This window comes from Crassostrea angulata, chromosome 5 (assembly GCF_025612915.1).
Source record: "Crassostrea angulata isolate pt1a10 chromosome 5, ASM2561291v2, whole genome shotgun sequence".
Lineage (NCBI taxonomy): Eukaryota > Metazoa > Mollusca > Bivalvia > Ostreida > Ostreidae > Magallana > Magallana angulata.
The window spans coordinates 40271157-40289007 of NC_069115.1; the positions used below are offsets into that span (position 1 = coordinate 40271157).

General features: G+C 34.7%; 3 protein-coding genes across 5 annotated transcripts in view; 1 reads left to right on the top strand and 2 right to left on the bottom strand.

Annotated features, from left to right (window-relative positions):
- LOC128186155 (dynein axonemal heavy chain 5-like) overlaps nucleotides 1–5221 on the bottom strand; it is a 43970-nt gene extending 38749 nt beyond the window's left edge. For both annotated transcript variants that reach the window (XM_052855899.1, XM_052855898.1), the window contains exons 1-4: nucleotides 4829–5221; nucleotides 4051–4097; nucleotides 3663–3755; nucleotides 441–536 (exon numbers count right to left, since the gene is read on the bottom strand). In XM_052855899.1, coding sequence (XP_052711859.1) covers nucleotides 441–536; nucleotides 3663–3755; nucleotides 4051–4097; nucleotides 4829–4937 — 345 coding nt within the window. In that variant the 5' untranslated portion in view covers nucleotides 4938–5221. The remainder of the gene's footprint in view (nucleotides 1–440; nucleotides 537–3662; nucleotides 3756–4050; nucleotides 4098–4828) is intronic.
- A 2567-nt stretch (nucleotides 5222–7788) lies between these two features.
- LOC128186265 (uncharacterized) lies at nucleotides 7789–12375 on the top strand. 2 transcript variants are annotated; one of them, XM_052856063.1, is made up of 3 exons: nucleotides 7789–7854; nucleotides 8435–8564; nucleotides 10712–12375. In XM_052856063.1, exons 2-3 carry the CDS (start codon nucleotides 8439–8441, stop codon nucleotides 11204–11206), a joined length of 621 nt encoding a protein of 206 aa, XP_052712023.1. In that variant the 5' UTR covers nucleotides 7789–7854; nucleotides 8435–8438; the 3' UTR covers nucleotides 11207–12375. The 2 variants fall into 2 exon arrangements, with proteins under 2 accessions (XP_052712023.1, XP_052712022.1); XM_052856062.1 differs by having other exon boundaries at nucleotides 8435–10829.
- Nucleotides 12376–12399: 24 nt separating this feature from the next.
- On the bottom strand, nucleotides 12400–17514 carry LOC128186267 (uncharacterized). The gene is made up of 2 exons (XM_052856064.1): nucleotides 17414–17514; nucleotides 12400–14688 (listed from the first exon to the last, which is right to left on the bottom strand). The coding sequence occupies exon 2, from the start codon at nucleotides 14685–14687 to the stop codon at nucleotides 12498–12500; it is 2190 nt and encodes a 729-aa protein (XP_052712024.1). The 5' UTR covers nucleotide 14688; nucleotides 17414–17514; the 3' UTR covers nucleotides 12400–12497.
- Between the last annotated feature and the right edge of the window lie 337 nt (nucleotides 17515–17851).

A 17851-nucleotide genomic window follows, 5' to 3' on the forward strand; every position in this document is an offset into this window, starting at 1 on the left:
TAATTCGAGGACATGTTTTCTTAACTTCTTCAGGACAAGAGCCCAATACTCCACACATTCAATAATCTTCTATTCTCAACCTGACACATCAGTACTATCATTTATCTTATTCTAATGACAATTTTCAAACGAGTTATCATGTGGAAATAATTTCCATATACATGTACAAGAGCTTGAGATATGTTAATTTATTCTGTAGTTATATATTAAATTTCTCGCCAAGTTTCTTCGAACATATTTATCTATTAAGTTCCCTAACTAAATATACTTTTGACTTATTATGATTTTTTATCCATACAAATTACAACTCCACTAAGAGCGCTTATTTTTTTTCCCTTAAATTAACCAAGTCTGTCAGACGTTTAACACAAGGACAGTGAAAGAATGTTGGTGGTACGAGGGAATATCAAGGAAAAAAGAAAAGATTCATTTTTACTTACCCTCTCATCTCCAAACAAAAAGTCTTCCACAGCACTGACTTCTAGGTTCAGGGCATTTGCCAGTTGTTGGAACATATGCTGGTGCCTTGCATCACACTGCAAAATAATTCAAAAGATACAGAGTCTATTCTTGTGTATGAAAAGCATGGTTTATCATTATTAATCGTTATATCATATATCTGTTCATTTTCTTTACAAGTGTTATTTAAATGGTTACTAGTTATTTCATCTAAATTCAACTTGTGTTTTTTCACAATACTTTTACAGTCCTGCATGTATGTAGTGTTGTCCCTTTTTTTTTTCTTTGGGGGGGGGGGGGGGGGGAGAATCCCACAAAGAAAGTAGCAGTTGAAGCATCATATAGCCTCGATTGTTGTCAAAGCATATATGAAATACCTCTTTCATAATAGAATAAAAGTTAAAACCCTAACTTGACTCTGATCAGTACAGTGTATAATAAAATACCTATTCACTGGCAATTCAGACCATAGCAAGTTTATTGCCTATACTTCAAAAATAAAATAGGTTGCATTGAAGGAGGTTATAAACTTGCTATTGGGTATTCATAGCCAGAAAATATTTCATATTTACATTATGTTTTGGTCTTATATGCATTTGCATTGGGTTTTTTTGAGTGGGGGGGGGGGGGGTACTTTCTGTCCCCTTCCTGTTAGTTTAGTGGTTAACTTGGCACTTCCACTGGTTGCATTTGCACAAATAGGGACTTCATATTACGTAATCAAATCAAAGTTTGAAAACCAAGTTTATACAGGTATACAATGGAGGTTTTAAAAGATTAACAAAAAGCAAGCAATAGTTGTATTCTGAAGTTGTTCGATTTTTAGGACCTGAATGAAATGTCTGTTAATAAATTCATCAAATGCAATAAATCTCATTCAATTCCAATGCAGACACCATTGATGTAATGTGAATAGGGGAAAATCACTTGCATACGAAAATGCCAATGCTGGTTTTAAAAAATATCTTGGCCAATATTTTTTTTCGGCCTTTTAATTTTGATGCCTTTGGTTATCTGATTATGGACCAAATTTCTGTGTACCGGTAAAGACCATCACGATTTTTACTCAAGATTAAATGCCGTTTAGTTTTAAATACATGCATTGTCCTTATATAAAGTGCTTAAACTTTAAAGAACTATAAACTACCAAGGTATTTTTTCCACTACAACCCTATCATCTTACAAGGTTAAATTGAATTTTCATCTTAGTCCTAGAATTGAACCCTGCACTGCATATCTACAATATCAACAAAATAAATCTATGGAGCTGTATTAATCTTCATTTTAGCTGTATTACAACCAGTTCTAAATGAGAGATTTCTCAACTCCAGGATTAATGAAGGTTAACAGCCTTCAGTTTTTTTTTAAATGGCTGGCAGATTTGGACCAAAACAATAGGCGGCTTAACGTATTAAGACGGTAGGTGTGCGAGTATGTGTGCACCCTTAGAACCGGTCTATGATGGCATCTACTGCATATATGTCTATAACGCATTTAAAAAGATTGATAAAGAGCTGTGTCCATGGCTACAATACAACAAAATGGGGGCCCCTGTAAAGTTCAACCTACACGCAGCGATATTATCAATCTCTAAGCTACCTCCTGCATTTTGGCACAGAAATAACAATCGTCCATTTTTCATATTATTCAAGAACAATTGCATTTATAATTCTAAGCCGAATCATTAAATGGAAAGATTAATCATGACAAATTTGTTACAAAAATTTCGTAACTTGGCTCCAATATGCGTCATGTCTGATCCAAAGGTTTTTCCTGCTTCTCAACTATTAATAAATATGATACTTGTATTTACTTTTAAAACAAGGTTCTTTTACCCAAGGTTAAAAAAACTGAAAGACACTTAAAAGACTGATACAAGGTTGCATGCATTTTAAAATTGCTTCTACTAGTAGGACTCTTTTATTTCTTTTGATTGAACCTTTATAGATGAAATTAAATTACTTCATTTCCAACCCACTGAGAACAATTCGTAGTTCTATTTACCAAGGTCTACTGGTAGATCTTGAAAAAAAGAACAAAAGCTATAGCTAATAAATCTAGTCTTAGCTCTGAACTTAAAACTTCATAAGAGAAATCTTATGCACCACTGACTGGAAAAAAAGAAACATTTCGAAACATTATCTAGATCTAAATAATAAATCACATGAATGATTTTCTCTGCTATTAGCTGCCTATTTAAATGAAAACTAAGCATTGAATATCCTGGAGTAAAGTTTGACAACTACTTGTCTTGGAGAGATATTTTTTAAAAATTCAAACATGATTGAAAATACATGTACCTGTGAAGAAATGCAAAGAAAAATGAAAGCTTTCGAACGAAAGACAAAAGTTAACTCTCACTGGAAGAAAATTGGTTTCTCCGGTCTATCTGGACAGATTTTGTGTTACTTAAGTAAATTCACACTTCATTTATCAAAGCCCTTTGTTGGTTCACAGAAAGGGTAAATATTGACTCAAGATTTAACACAATCAATTGTAAATAAAATCTAGACATACTGTAAAATGGTCTTTTTATACCCATTGGTAATAATCATTATGCAATTTTTTTTGTTCAAGCAAAGGGCAATTGAGAGCATAATTTCTGTATTTGATAGGAGGGAAATGTATGCGGACTGAGATCTCCAAATGATAAACCAACGCTACAGACCAAACATTAGCCGAGGTATTAATGCTGCTATAAAGACATTGTTAACTCCAACAAAAGAATACCAATATTGATTTGCGAAATGTCTAACATCGTAAATGTGTCTGCATACCCCATATACTCAATACATGGTCATTTCACGTTGGCTAGAGACAGGGTAGTTTAATTTCACTCAAGATTTCCATTCATGCCGTTTTCTCAGTGATATTTATTCTCAAATTTCTGACGTGGGATAAAAGTGGATAAAGCTCGCAATTTCAACAGAGAAATAAAAAGCCAAAGAGCAGAGTAAATACATGTATGTAATCAGGATTCATCCATTTCTTTATTATCTCCAGGATTAAGTGGTTTGGGTCTTTTCAAACCAACCACATGCATTTACCTCAATTTCATACAGCTTTGATAATTTTGAAAAGTTTCACTATCAGAAAACAGTTACATAAAATTGAAGTGGGGGATTTTACATACAAATAGCACATTAAACTGTAAAGTTCTATCACCTAACACTATACCCCCGTGGTGAGACTTTCATACATACCTGCATTTGTCTTTCTTCGCGGTTCTGTTTTGCCCGCTTCTGCATCTCTTTCATGGCCTCACTGCTGAGGACATTTTTCTTTTGCTGCGTAACCTAAGAAAGAAGCATTTTCATGTTTTAGTTTTCAAGACATCAATCAGGCAAGATTTTTTGGGCCAGTTAGGCAAGCTGTGGAAATATATTTTCTAATACTTAATTCTACTTCAGTCAGGCCACATTGATTTCAATGAAAATTGATGATTCTTTTGCATGTATTCATCTCTTTAAAAAAATGTTTTATGGTAAAGCTAGACGTTTTATCAAAAATTTGGTTTCAAAAATTAGAAAAGATCATCTATATTCTTTCATTTAACGTTAAATAAATTTGATACGTGTGAAAAAAGCAAACCTTTGGTTGCGCTGCTTGCTTCGCTGGTGGTTTCTTCTTTTCATCTCCTATTCAACCAGAAAAACGCATATTATACCAAGAAAAATATGTGCTTTCTCTTTGAGTCTTGCTTTAATTAATATAAGATGAACCAAGGAAAAACAAGTAAATGATAAATTATTCATTGTACAGGGTAGATCAAAGAAAAAAAGGTGCCAAACACTCCATTTGCTGTGTAAACTCTACAAAAGGTGAATAAACTATAAGGTATGCAGTTTTTTCCTTCCTTGCAGAATCTGAATTCAATAAAATCAGATGTTTAGTCCTAGGCTTCTATCTACAATTTACAGTAGGGGTGCAATGGATGTAATAATTCTTTTCATAGACTATTCTTTTAAGTCTTAGATACGCAACAACTCCAATGTGTTACCAATATCTAGACACCCATTCTCGATCTCTCCCATTAAAACAAATTTAACTGTGAACTGACAGAAATCCTCATAACATTAGAATAACTGTCAAAAATTTTAAGTTTCCAAATGTCAAGAATCCATCAATTCTATGGCATTCTTATAATTTAGGCTCTAATGTGTTGACTATTTTGATATTTGAAAATTGTATAAAGATTTACACATTTGATTTTGAAAAATGTTAATTCCTTTGATCAACTTCTAAAAATTAACGCAAAAATTTGTTTTCTCTCAAAAAATATTTTTTCCTCTGTTTCCTTTATTCAAATAAATACCCTCGCATACATCAAAATAAAAAAAAAATCTTCAAGGGGGTCTATCCTACATACCCTTCACAGATACCAATGGGGGTGCCACCTCTTGGTCAGGCTTGGGGCTGGGGGGTTTAGTGGACTCCTTTTCACTTGGTCCCCCATCCTGTTGCTCTGTATCAGCCATTTCGTAAAATGCACTGCTACAATAATCCTAAAGTAAACTACACTACGATCTACCGATTAGACGGGCGACATCCCCGTCCTTCACAACTTGAAAAAGTAACAGACCGTTTCCGGTGAGCGCGTATGAATACTCGCAACTCGTACGAATATCAAATCTTTTTAAAACGTGACCAAGTACGCTTCAAAATCAATGAATTTTCTACATAAATGTAAATGTACTTCTGACCAACAAATAAGCGTCTCTGTGGCAGATATTGATAAGTTTCACGAAGACCTTAAATGAACTTTTATCGCGGAGTAACATCCATAACGACAAGGTAGCGTCGTGTCCATAGAAACATGATGCTAAGGAGTAAGGTGCGCGAATATTCGCGGGAAATGTCATTATGGTGAAACACCATTACGTGAGATTTCTTTGTAGCATACATAAACACTATTGTAATTAATTTGTTAGATTAATGAACAAGTAAAGATTAAGCTTAGATGTTGTGTGGATTTTTTTTTTCACTTTCCATTGGCCTTGCTACATGTGGATTTAAAAAAATGATTCGACATCGAGTCACCCACGAACGTATAATTTATAGATTCTTACGTAATTTGAGAATCGAAACTATATGGGTTGTGTAAGCAAAGAAATTAATATTTAAAAATTTTGTAAACTGATATTTTAAAACACCATCGCTTGCGACAATATGCTTTGTAAAAAATATTTCTAAGACGGGAAGAGTTGTCATTCTTCACAAATATAACATTACCTTACAAAAGAACTTGCTTCATGTAAAGGCTTTAAGCCCATCAAGTTAACGTTGCTTTAAAATATGATATCAAGTGCTACAGTGAGACAAATTTTGGTCGCATGGAATATATTTTCGATTTGGATAGGCAATACACATCCTCTTTAGGTGAAAATCTCAAAAAGTTGGAAATTATAGAGTATACCCACTGCATGCATATAAATTCAATCATTCGATCCTGAAACGAAGTCGATGCACTTGTTGTATCTGTACAGTAATGCCAGTTGTTCAAAGGTTTGACCAAATGGCATGTAATTATGAAATTATTGGTCTCAACAAGAAATCAAACTTCATCCAAAATTCTCTAAATAAATTATATCCACTCACAAAGACATAACTTGGTAAATATTTATTGATGATTTAATTTTTGCCATCTTTACTCACGATGGAGCCAAATTTAAAATTCCACAAAATTGAATCAATATTTCAGACTTGAATTTATTATCTTTTTTTTTTAACACAGTTACAATATGAGTATTAATCTATTTTTTAATAAATAGATGTACCGGTATAACTGTAAAGTGAGTACTACATACATGTACCAGTAAATTAGAAAGAACAAAAGGCACTGTACATATACATATATATTTACATTATCCAGTGTCTTGTCTGTGATAACACTACGTATCCATTTTGTACTATATAACCCATAATACAAATGACGCCAAATTGAGGCGCCGGCAGGGTTTGCTTATTTATATTTAAAGATTTTTAAATCGTACGATGGCGTGATCAAATCTATCATAAGCCCTTCGGGCTTTGTTGGATTTGATCACGCCCCGACCAAATTTATCACCTCATAATACTCAAAGAATGATTCCTTATATAAACACCTGCTATGTTTTTACATGTACTTCTGCTGCAACTGCAATGCACATACAAGGCTGCAATATAGTTTTGCAAAAGTCCTTTTGTACATTTATTATTTAATCAAACAACTATCGAAATATTTAAGACAAAAATAAAATCATACAAATGTGTGAACATTAAGATTTTACACATTTTACACATTCAAGTACATGTATTATACTTCTTTGCATCAATTTGAAAATATAAACAGAAAATACTGTATACTTCTTATTTTTCCCTCACTACTTAACTCCACTGTTTTGCATCAACTCACTAAAATATAAAATTCTAAACATCAATTTCTTATTATAACTTCAATTTGCTCAAAATTGTCTGCAAAATAAAAGCCAGATCTGCAAGGATCACAATAATTTTGTGCGAATATTAATTACCAGCGTTTATTAAAAAGGGGTCTACAATACACTATCAGGTCTGGAAAGACTGCAAAGTAATCAAGAAAATGATGTCCTTTTGCAAAGATTTAATTTAAAGAGATACATGTAGTTTAAAGTAGATGAATTGACAGGGAATTTATGTTTCTGGCAATCTTTTTTTTTTACTCAAACTATGGTGCATGTACCTTCAGATAATTTTGTAGAAATATTTCTATGGCACATGCTCTCCAAAATTGACAGTTATGTACCAAGTGCTTTCTTTGTAGATAATTTTAAAGTAAAAACTTACGCTTCGTTCATCCTTTTTTTTAATGACCACAACCTAATTCTAAGGTCAACAACCCAAAAATTTAATTGCATGCTCTTGAAGCTGATATGCTGCCTAACTTTTCCATGATTGGTCCTACTGAGTAAACTGTATGAATTTTCTAGCTGAAGATTCTGAGTGGGAACCATAAAATGGTTTCACCTTTTCAAAAACATGTTGAATCAAATGTTCTGTCAACTTTTTTAATCAACGATGTTTTCAAAGAGCTTCCAATGACTGACTATTCTCAGAAGAGAGCATATATGTATGTGTGGTAAAGATACTATGAGGTATGAACAGTTAATATGATCAAATCACAAATAGGAATGGAACCCCCCCCCCCCCCCCGAAAAAAATTGCAACCAAACATCAATATCACAGTATACATTTACTTCCACAACACTTGAAACACATTTGGAGTTTGGCAGCAATAAGATGTCGTACTCTCTTTATTTACAGTCATTTAGGGTATTTCGGGTCATCCCGATTTTCGGGAGTCATCGGGGTTTTCCATACACAGTTCCCGTTAAACGTTACAGAAAAACGAAATATATTGCAGTCACGTCCATCAAGGTATGTTATATGCATTCACACAGTTACAAAGGAAAATATTGAAAATAGATGTCTTAATTAATACGTTGATTAATTGGCTTATGTGTCCCGACCAGAGAATTTTGCATGTCAAAAACGGAGACATCTTTTTTTCTTCGATCATGTGAAGTTTACGTTTGATAAAACATTACGTGTTATATACTGCTGGAAAGGAAATTTTATACGCTTTCTAATGCAACTAAACAAATTTTGGTTGCAATAAAATCTATTGAGGTAGTGGTGTATTCCTAGCCCCCTTCGGTTTAGGTTATTTCGGGTCATGTGCGTTTTTAGAGCCTCGCGTTTTCGTATGTCACATGTCGATGTTTACATTGTGCTTTTTCAATATTATCATGATTATAGCTTATTCGTATGTAGAAAATTTGTTATACTAAATTAAACATTATAAAAGTAATCATTTTATTAAGAAAAATCCATTTTTTTGTATGTGTGTATTAAATAAGTTGCTTCGACCTGCAATTTTTTTTTCAATGACAATGTACATGTAGACAAGTGGTGAACAAACATACTAAGCCCCTACATACACATTGCTTATTTTCAGAAGAATGGGGAGAACTAGAAAGAGGAAGGAAATTTGGACACCATCTAAAAGTCCTGCTCAGAAATTGGCAAAACAAATATCAAGAAAGTACAAGTCTCCCCACAAGGTTGCCAGGAAAGCATTGTATCAGGTATTCAATAAGCAATTATCTATTAGAAAAGCTGCACGGGAACATAATATTTCATACTCATCATTGCAACGTAGAACAAGTGGGTTGGTAGATGTAGAGAAAAAAAGAGGCCCAGAGACCATCTTCAACAAGTCTGAAGAAGAAACAATGGCAAAGTATTTGTCTGAAATGGCACAGCGTGGGATGGGTTTACGCCCAACCGAGTTCCTAGATTTTGTTGAGAACATAATGAAAAATGACAAGAGGAGAAAGACCTTCAAAGATGGTCGTCCAAGTTGGGACTGGTATTATGCATTTATGAAACGCAACAAACACATTGTTCAAAAGCGAAAAGAAACGCCTCTTGAAATTTCTAGAGCTAAGGTGACTACAGAAGAAGTGGATGGTTGGTTCCATAATTACAGAATGTTTATGTCAGACAACCATTTGATGGACAAACCAGAAAGAGTATATAATGCAGATGAAACTGGTTTCACGATGGGTTCAAAATCTGGTGAGGTCATAGGTCCTGCCAAAAAAGTCCAAAAGGAACCAGTCCCACACGTAAGTGGTGGAAGAAGTAAGGAACGAGTCACTGTTATGTACTGTGCAAATGCAGAGGGCAGTATCCTTCCTCCTTTCTTTGTTTTTGCAAGACCAAAACCAACTTCATATGACTTGTTAGCAGGTTCGCACAGGAATGCTCGAGCAGAGTTCACAGATAAAGGATGGATGGATGCGGAGACTTTCAGGAAATTTATTCATCATTTGCATGCACATGCTGTTAAAGAGAGACCAATAGTGTTGCTGATAGACAGTGTTGGAAGCCATGTTGACATGGAATCCTTTTCTGCAGCCAAAGAATTAGGAATTGAAATATATCGATTGGTTAGAAATGCTACCCACCTCATGCAACCACTTGATGTTGGAGTATATGGTCCCATGAAAAAAAGTTGGTACAAGCACCTGAGAGATCACACCAGGCACCACCCAGAAGACATGGTGAGGAAGCAAAATTTTGCCAGACACTTACAGGTTGCTTTCATGGATTTTTACAAGCCAGTAACCGTCCAAAAGAGCTTTGCTACATCAGGTGTCTTCCCTGTAGACAGGTCTGCTATCTCCGACTTGAGATTAAAACCTTCCTTGACATATGAAGAGGCCACATTATCAGTGGATACCTCTACCGCCTGTACACCAACATCTTCAAGAGCAACCACATTTTCCTGCGGGTCTACTGAAGAGCATTCAGGTTTAGATATCCTTGCACAAGCTGCTTCAGCTGTTGATTATGAAGCATCAGGAAATTTGCCATCCTCCATTCATGAACAAGTTTCACCACTAATTGTGTCTGCAGTTAAATTACCTACCATAAGAACAAAGACGGCTAAAAGGAAAAGACTTGCAGATGAGCTACCAGACAACCTTACTTCTGAAAATGGCATAAGAATGATGGGACTGAAATCACTCGAAAAAGCTAAGAGTTTCGCAAGTAAAGAGAGGAAAGCCAGGGAAAGATATCTGAAATCCAAGGAAAATGTAAGGAGCAAAGGCCAGAAGACAGGCAAAGGAAAGCAGAGAAAGAAGGTTGTTACAACACAGATGACATTAGAAGCGACTCGTTCTGATAATCAAGGTCCGTCCACCTCACATACTGACACCAGAGCAAAGGAGATTTCAGAAACTGAACGTTGTTTTGTGTGTCATGCAGATGAGTCAGAACCAGGAGATTGGATACAGTGTGATTTGTGCCGCAAATGGGAACATATCTTGTGTATTCCAGCTGCGCATCCATGGGACAAAGATGCAGCTGTTGACGAATCTGTTGAGTTCATATGCCACAACTGTACATCTATTTCATAGATATCATATGATATTTACCTGCTTGTTGCCAACCTCCTCTTGTATAACAATATTAGTGAATATCTATTTTTTTTAAAGTTTATAATCTGGATTTTTTTCCAAGCCACACATAAAATTGTATATTTGAATATTCTCTGCTTAGTGCATGACATTATTTATAATGCAAAGTATGTTTTATATAAAATATGATACAATGTAAAATCAAAATCAGAATATAATCTAAAAGATGGTTGGGGGGTTATTAGATGCATTAAGAATATTCTTTTTCTTATAAATCTGTATGACTGTATTTTTTTCTTTTACAGGAACCAAACAAGGAGATAATTTATATCAAAAACTGTGTAATTAAGGGCTATCATGAGTATAAAGTAAAGCCACTTGTGACAAGTGATTTGGAACTTCAGGTTGACAGAGAATATTCAAATATTCATGATACAGATGCATGTGTAGTCTGGGTGCCAGAAAATGTTCCAGAGAACCTGGAGAATTCAGTGAGTGATGGGAAGAGAGGCCTGAAATTACGTGACATAGCAGGTCTTCCATGTGGTCATGTTCCGAGAGGTTTGGCGAGTGCCTTTAGGTATGTGATGGATGCTGGAGGTGTAGTAACTGCAATCGTTACTGGTGAACCATTGCCCAGTTTTCCACCCTGGCCCCATATGCTGGAAAAAGGAGGAGGTGTTGTTATACCCTGCCAATACAAAGTGTGTCCCAAAAACTTCCATGCAGCATTGACTGTTATAGAGCAGCATATTGAAAATATGCCTGAAAAGTCTGTCATTAATGTCTCTGTGTCATAAATTGTGATTCTTTTATCAAAGTACATTTAACGAGGCTGGGGTGTCGTAGCATATTTATCTCCTATAAATGAAGAGCTATATATATACATGATATATAGAAAATATAGAAATTGGTAAACATTTTAGAAATTTTTCTTCATCAAATAATTGTTGACACATTTATAGACCATATCTTATTTTTTCAGCTAAATTTGATGGTTAATTAAATTTTTAAGACAACAACCCCCAGCCTCCTTAATAGAATGTGAAGTTGTTTTTATACATGTATGTCCAAAGTAGGACCTTTATTTTCAATGTAAAAGTTTACATACTAAGTTTGACATACTTAGTCTTAATATCATTTTAATTAAGATGCACATAAATTTGAATGTGAGAGAGAGAGAGAGAGAGAGAGAGAGAGAGAGAGAGAGAGCATGAATTTGCCAGACTTATGAGAGAGAGAGAGATATGCACATTTCCACTGAAAGTGAGGGGTGTTTTACAATGTAATACCAATGTGCTATATTATTACTATTATGTTTATTTTGTAAATCTATATACTTTTTATATGTTTATATTTTATATGAGTCCTAGCAGGACGAATTTACTTTTTTTTGTTACTGTATAATTTTTTTATAGCCTTTTACCATGTTTACATTCCTAGTCATTTTTCCGTTATTTAAAACCAGGTGTTTCCATTGTTATTTTTTTTCTTTGTTAAAAAGTCATTTTATTGAAATAAATAATGACATAAATGTTTGCCTCTGAATTAACAATCCAAAGGACATAATTCCATGGTCTTCAAGCTAGATCCGCCCCACATTACACACGGTCAATATAGTGTGTTGATATCAGCTTTCACCGTGAGCGATTTCCCCCACAAAAAATCATTTCTGTTGAAATAACAATTGGATATTAGCAAAACTAACTAATTTTGGTCATAAAACAACATTAAATGTAATTTTTGTTTTGTTTTGCACACGTTTATAAAGTGACCCGAAATAACCGGAAGTGACCCGCAGTTCCTTGAATTGAAGGTCTAAATAAAGCTCCCACTGCGGTCGTTTTATCAATGATAATCGCAATTTGGTTCGTAAGTCTTTTCAATCAAACAATAAACTTCTTAATAATGCCCAGGTTCATTAATAATATTCGTTTGTTTATTTAATTGCAGTAGAAATGTAAAAAGTGGCCCGAAAAACCCTAAATGATTGTATCACAACCAGAGCTCAAGATTTTAACAAAACTAAAAATAGCATTTTAATATGTAGAACACGAAGTGAATTTTCTTTGATTGAACACCAAATTATACCTAATATTCATAAAATCTGTCATAAAGTTCGTCCTCTTTGAGTATGGCATTTGCAATTTCCAATGGCAAACAAACGGACACCTGGGTCTGCTTCTCGTTGCTGGCAACACATGGAGCTTTCGCCAGATTTACCATTATGTGAGGTCCAAACTGATCGTCTTTTTCCTCAAACTCTCTACGACTTAACTGTTGAATGAGTGAGGATATCTTGTTATACTGTTCCTCAAATCGATTTCTCTCTGCTTCCACTTTTCTGGAATATTCCTCCCTCATAAATTCATCGTCTCTCAAGGCTATACATTGGAGATGATCAATTTGTGCCATGTGGTCTATCTTTAGCTGCATGAGTTGGCATCGTTTTACAGTTGGGTCTATATAATGATAATGAACAGATCTCGCTTCCATTTCTTGTTGACATCGTAGGTTTCTAATGCGATTTCGGTCAACAGAATCTTTCTCAACCATTTTCGATCTGAATATACATTTCATGTCCTGAAGACAATCAAAATGGTTCCGCTCTAATTCCATCATATCCATTTTCAGCTTTCTAATACAATCTGTGAGCGATCTTGTGTTTAATGCACTGTTGCTTCTGTAATTTATGTCACTGTTTTCCCCGTGCAAAGTTGAAAGATGAAAACCTTCCAGCCGACCTTTCACTCCATTGTTCTTTCTTCTAATAGTTGTCGCATGAGTCAAGTTACTGTCAGGATTATGAATACCATTCGAGTTCCATCTTCTCATCACACTCCTAGTCAATTCATTTTCATCTTTCAAGAAGGACCTTTCTTTATTATAATCTATTTCAGCGCAATAGCCCTCTTTGGCCTGACTGCTTCTAGAATCACACTGATCCTGCAAAATCTTGTTACCTACAAGAGGACTCACGCACACCGTAGGAATATTATTCTTTCTAGCAGTACTTGTCTGGCTTTTCTCTCTGTCGTCTGCTCTCAAAGTAATATCATTGTCCTCTTTGTCCGACTTCCCATCTAAATCAGATTCCGAGCTATCAATCAAACTTATTACCACATATTCAACATCAGACCCTGTTTCATCCTTCTCAACACCCTTTTTTGAAAGTCCTTCAGCTGTCACCACCTTCTTCGCATTTGACACTTTTGACTTCTTTGAATCATGTTCATCCTTTTCTACATCACTGTCCTTTCTCTTCTGACCAGTACACACAACATTTGCATTAATATCAGCATAAGTTGTTGCTGCACTGGATGTCTTTGATTCAGCAGGTTCTGTACTATGATTGTTCTCAGTATCTGATGTTGAATCTATCACAATGTAATCATTTTGAACTAGATGTAAGGATTTCTGATCAGGGTCCAAATCTTCCTTGTTTGATGCTTCAACTTTTGAGAAATTTTTCACAGTTTTGTCTGTCACAACAGTATCTTCTCCAAACAACAAAGTTTCTTCATCAAAATTATCATCTGAGTCTAACTGACTGTATATAAACTCATCCAATCCAAGAATGTCTTCTGCAAGTTCCACTTCTTCATCATCATCTTCTTCAAGAAGAAGTGAAGCTACAGGCGTTGTAGTGGAAAGGCCTGCAAATCTTCCAGGTGTTCTTTCCTCCAGTTTAGAATCTTCTGTGGAAGCCTCTTCACCTGTCATCTGCTTATCTTTAGTAATGTAGGACTGAGACAAAATGCTGTCCATGTTGATTTTGCTCAGCTGTGTCTGATTGAGGTTTTTCAAGGAATCCTCCATTTTTAACCTGGATGGTCCTTCAGAACTACATAGACTATTTCGTGGAAGACCACAGAGCACTGTTACTTCTGATAACAAATCTTCATACTTCATCTTCCTCAATTCTTCCAGCTCAGCATCTTCTTGATCCCCATCTTCCTCCACTTCCTCTGTAGCTCTAGCACATTCCTTATCTATTGAAGCAGGAGCAGCCATAGGACAGAGCCTTTTTGGAACTATTGGAGTACTGTGAGCTCGCATTGTAAATGTCATATCAACTTTAGAAAGATGAGGTCCCAGTAAACTGGGCGTACATTTATCGTCAACAGCATCTTTAGTCGATGGGGTATCCACTAGACTGGCTTCGTTCGCCTTTATCGGAGACAAATTTAAAGTCTGATCCAGTGTTTTGGATTGGGATTCATCTTCACACAGACTCAAAATGGAATTGTGCAACTCTTCCAAATCAGATTCAGACCCCATGCTACAAAGGTCAATATTTTATATTAAATCAAAGAATTAGATGTTAATTAAAGTATGAGTTAACATTGGCTCTTGCTTCTAATGTAGGGTCAGGGCTAAGAAAAAATCATTGAAGTAGCCCAAGAGGTCTAGTGTCTGAAAAGGTTAATGTCAAACCTTGTTTTTAAACAAAGTTTGTATAAAGTCATGAATTTTACAATTTGGATTCCTCTTATTATAGGGATATTTCAAACCAAAATTGGTAACAACTGGCTTTGTAGTTTGTAAGAAGTTAAAATATAAAATTGATGCACAATTGCACAATGACAAAGACCAATACCAATAGGTCACCTATGTGACTCATGTGACCTAAAAATCTACACTCTTATAGTACATAACAGTATATCTCACACAATGTACTATCATTGCTATGCAATCACACTTGTGTTAGTCTTAAGCATTCAAAATATTTCACTTCGATCTTCACAAAATTATGTCTCCCTATTCCAAACAAGTGGCCCAGGGGCCACATCATTCACCTGAGCAATATAGCCATTCTGATCAAATCAGCATTACAGTATCAAAATTAGAATATCTTGACAATTCAGCCCCCCCCCCCCCCTTTGTGGCCCCACTTTTTTTCCAGGAAATAATGGTTTGATAAAATTTTGATCTTGAAGCTTTTGTGCTATGTTTGGTTGAAATTGGCTGATTTATTCTGGAGTAAAAACTAAAAACGTATTAAAAAGTTTACAGACAGACGGACGGACAGAACAACGCCAGGCAAAATATTATCAGGAAAACTCACTTTAACTTTCAGCGCAGGTGAGCTAAAAATGCATTTGTATCAATTTGCAATTATCCAAAGAAATTCAACAAAGAGCCCTTTCATGCAATGCTAAAAGATTTCATTGAAAATGTATTACCCTTTGTGTTTGGTTTATTTTTAGGCTTTTTTTTGGGGGGGGGGGGGTTATTATTATTTCATTTTTGTTTTAATTTGTATAATACCGGTACAAATATAAAAGTGTTGTCAAGTTAAATTGATGGGGGGTTGGATAATAATATGTACATATATATAAGTACCCCCCACTGCTAAGCAGATTGGTACATGGAACTAAAAGTCTGTCTAACAAACATTAAGGGGAATTCACATCTGGTAAATTAACTACCAGGGTCAATAACAATTTGCAATTTTAATAAGTAGTTATATAAACTACATTGGAATTAATTAATCAAAGGGTCCCCTCCACAACTTCAAATCAAAATTTTATTTTATTTTGTATAATAAAAATGTTTTTCTGTGCATTTTGAATGTTAGAAGTCAAGTTACAAGCTAAATACAGAGGTAAAAATTGTATGTAAACAAAGCTTGACTCTTATATTTGTTTACAAATAATGTAAAGTAAGATTACTATTTCTTTTTACTTATGGGAAAAAATATAACATCATTATAAAATAATGATTTGATGTGTTCATATATACTACATGTATATTACAACAAATAAGAATCTATACCAATACAACATATATGTAAACAATAAAAAGACCAATGCTTTGTTTACAAAACAAAGAATTCTATAACTTTGTATCTTGCTTGTAACTCAATATTTGACTTTAAAATTTTGATAAAGCATTAAAAATACCCATACTAACTAATCTGGACAATAAAATTGAAAAAAAAACTTGAAAATTTTAAGCTCAGATCGTGTCAAGATACCTTTCAATAACAGTTAACTCTTTTGGTGAATTTTAAATTCAATACAATAAATAATGTTAAAAAATTTTCAAGCATTATCATTTGCTCCCGTTTTTATCAATCATTGAATGCTCTAAATCCTAATACATGTAATACTATATCATTGTGATTAAATTAAAAACCATTAATTGATGAATACATTGGCTCACTGCATGAGTACTAAACTGAGTTTCAGCTGACATCTTGATATTTGGAGTCATATGCCATCACCTGTCCAAATATCATGCCAAGCAAAATCTCAGTCAAGATTTACTGTGTGCAGGCAAATATTTTAGAAATTTGAAAGAAAAAAATACCATAAAAATTAAGTCCAAGGACAATAACTTTGAAAAAATGAAAATTATTCACTGGCCGAAGATTAATTGTTATTGAAAACTCAAAAAGAAATAAAATATGAAAACCTACAGAAAAATCGAATGACACATTGAACTGTTGAAAGCCAATCAGATATCATCTGAAAATTACTCAAACATACCATGATTTGTAACTTATAAATGCCTTTTTAAATTTGCATAAACAGTTATAATTTTAACTGTGTGTATTGCTATAAGTGATGAAGTGATGAAGTTATTAGATATCATACACTAATGTATAAACACACACTGATCTGTAAGAGGTGGGGGTATATATTCAAACTTTCCAATATCTTAGGGCCTGCATGCCCCAACTGCATCCATATTGTTCAAGATGTTGATAAATGGTCTATCCCCTAACATTTGCTCATGATCAAATGTTTTCTCAAATTGTAAACACTGACGCTTTTCTAAAACATTTAAAAATAAGTTAAATTGTACAAAATCCTTGCAAAATAATTTCAGTCGGTATCATTGTTATTTTTGATACACCTGTCCATCAACTTCATGCTGCATGCATGCTGACGGTTATGGTAAATTAGGTAACGTAACGGTCGTTTTGGAACTGGAAATGAAGTTTGCTACGTGTTGAGAAATTCGACAACTGCTTACTTTTTACCATGTTTCGGACTTACCTTTCCCTTTTCTCTCCCTCTTTCCCTTGACTTACTTCGGAATTTGGACGTCTGACACTTGATATCGTTTGCAACCTCTGTCAACACTTCCAAAATATGGCGCGCTACTTTCGGAAGCGGTGTTGCGTGAATTCGGCCTCCTGCTGCTGGACCAAAGGATCGAGGGGGGGGGGGGGGGGTCGAGTAATGACCAACACTGTTTCTGAATAGCGGGCCTCATGTTATGCATACTGGTCCTTTTGTCATCTTAGAACCGTCTGAATGCAGGCACAGGAATTGGTATGGTCCACTTTTGTTCCGTTTGAGGGTTTTTTAATGGGGGGCTTTGTTTTGTTGGGTTGTTTTATTGGGGGGGGGGGGGGGTTACAAAATACAATTGATGTTGATGTATCAATTATGATAAAATGCTCAAGTTCAACATTCTTTATACACTGTTTA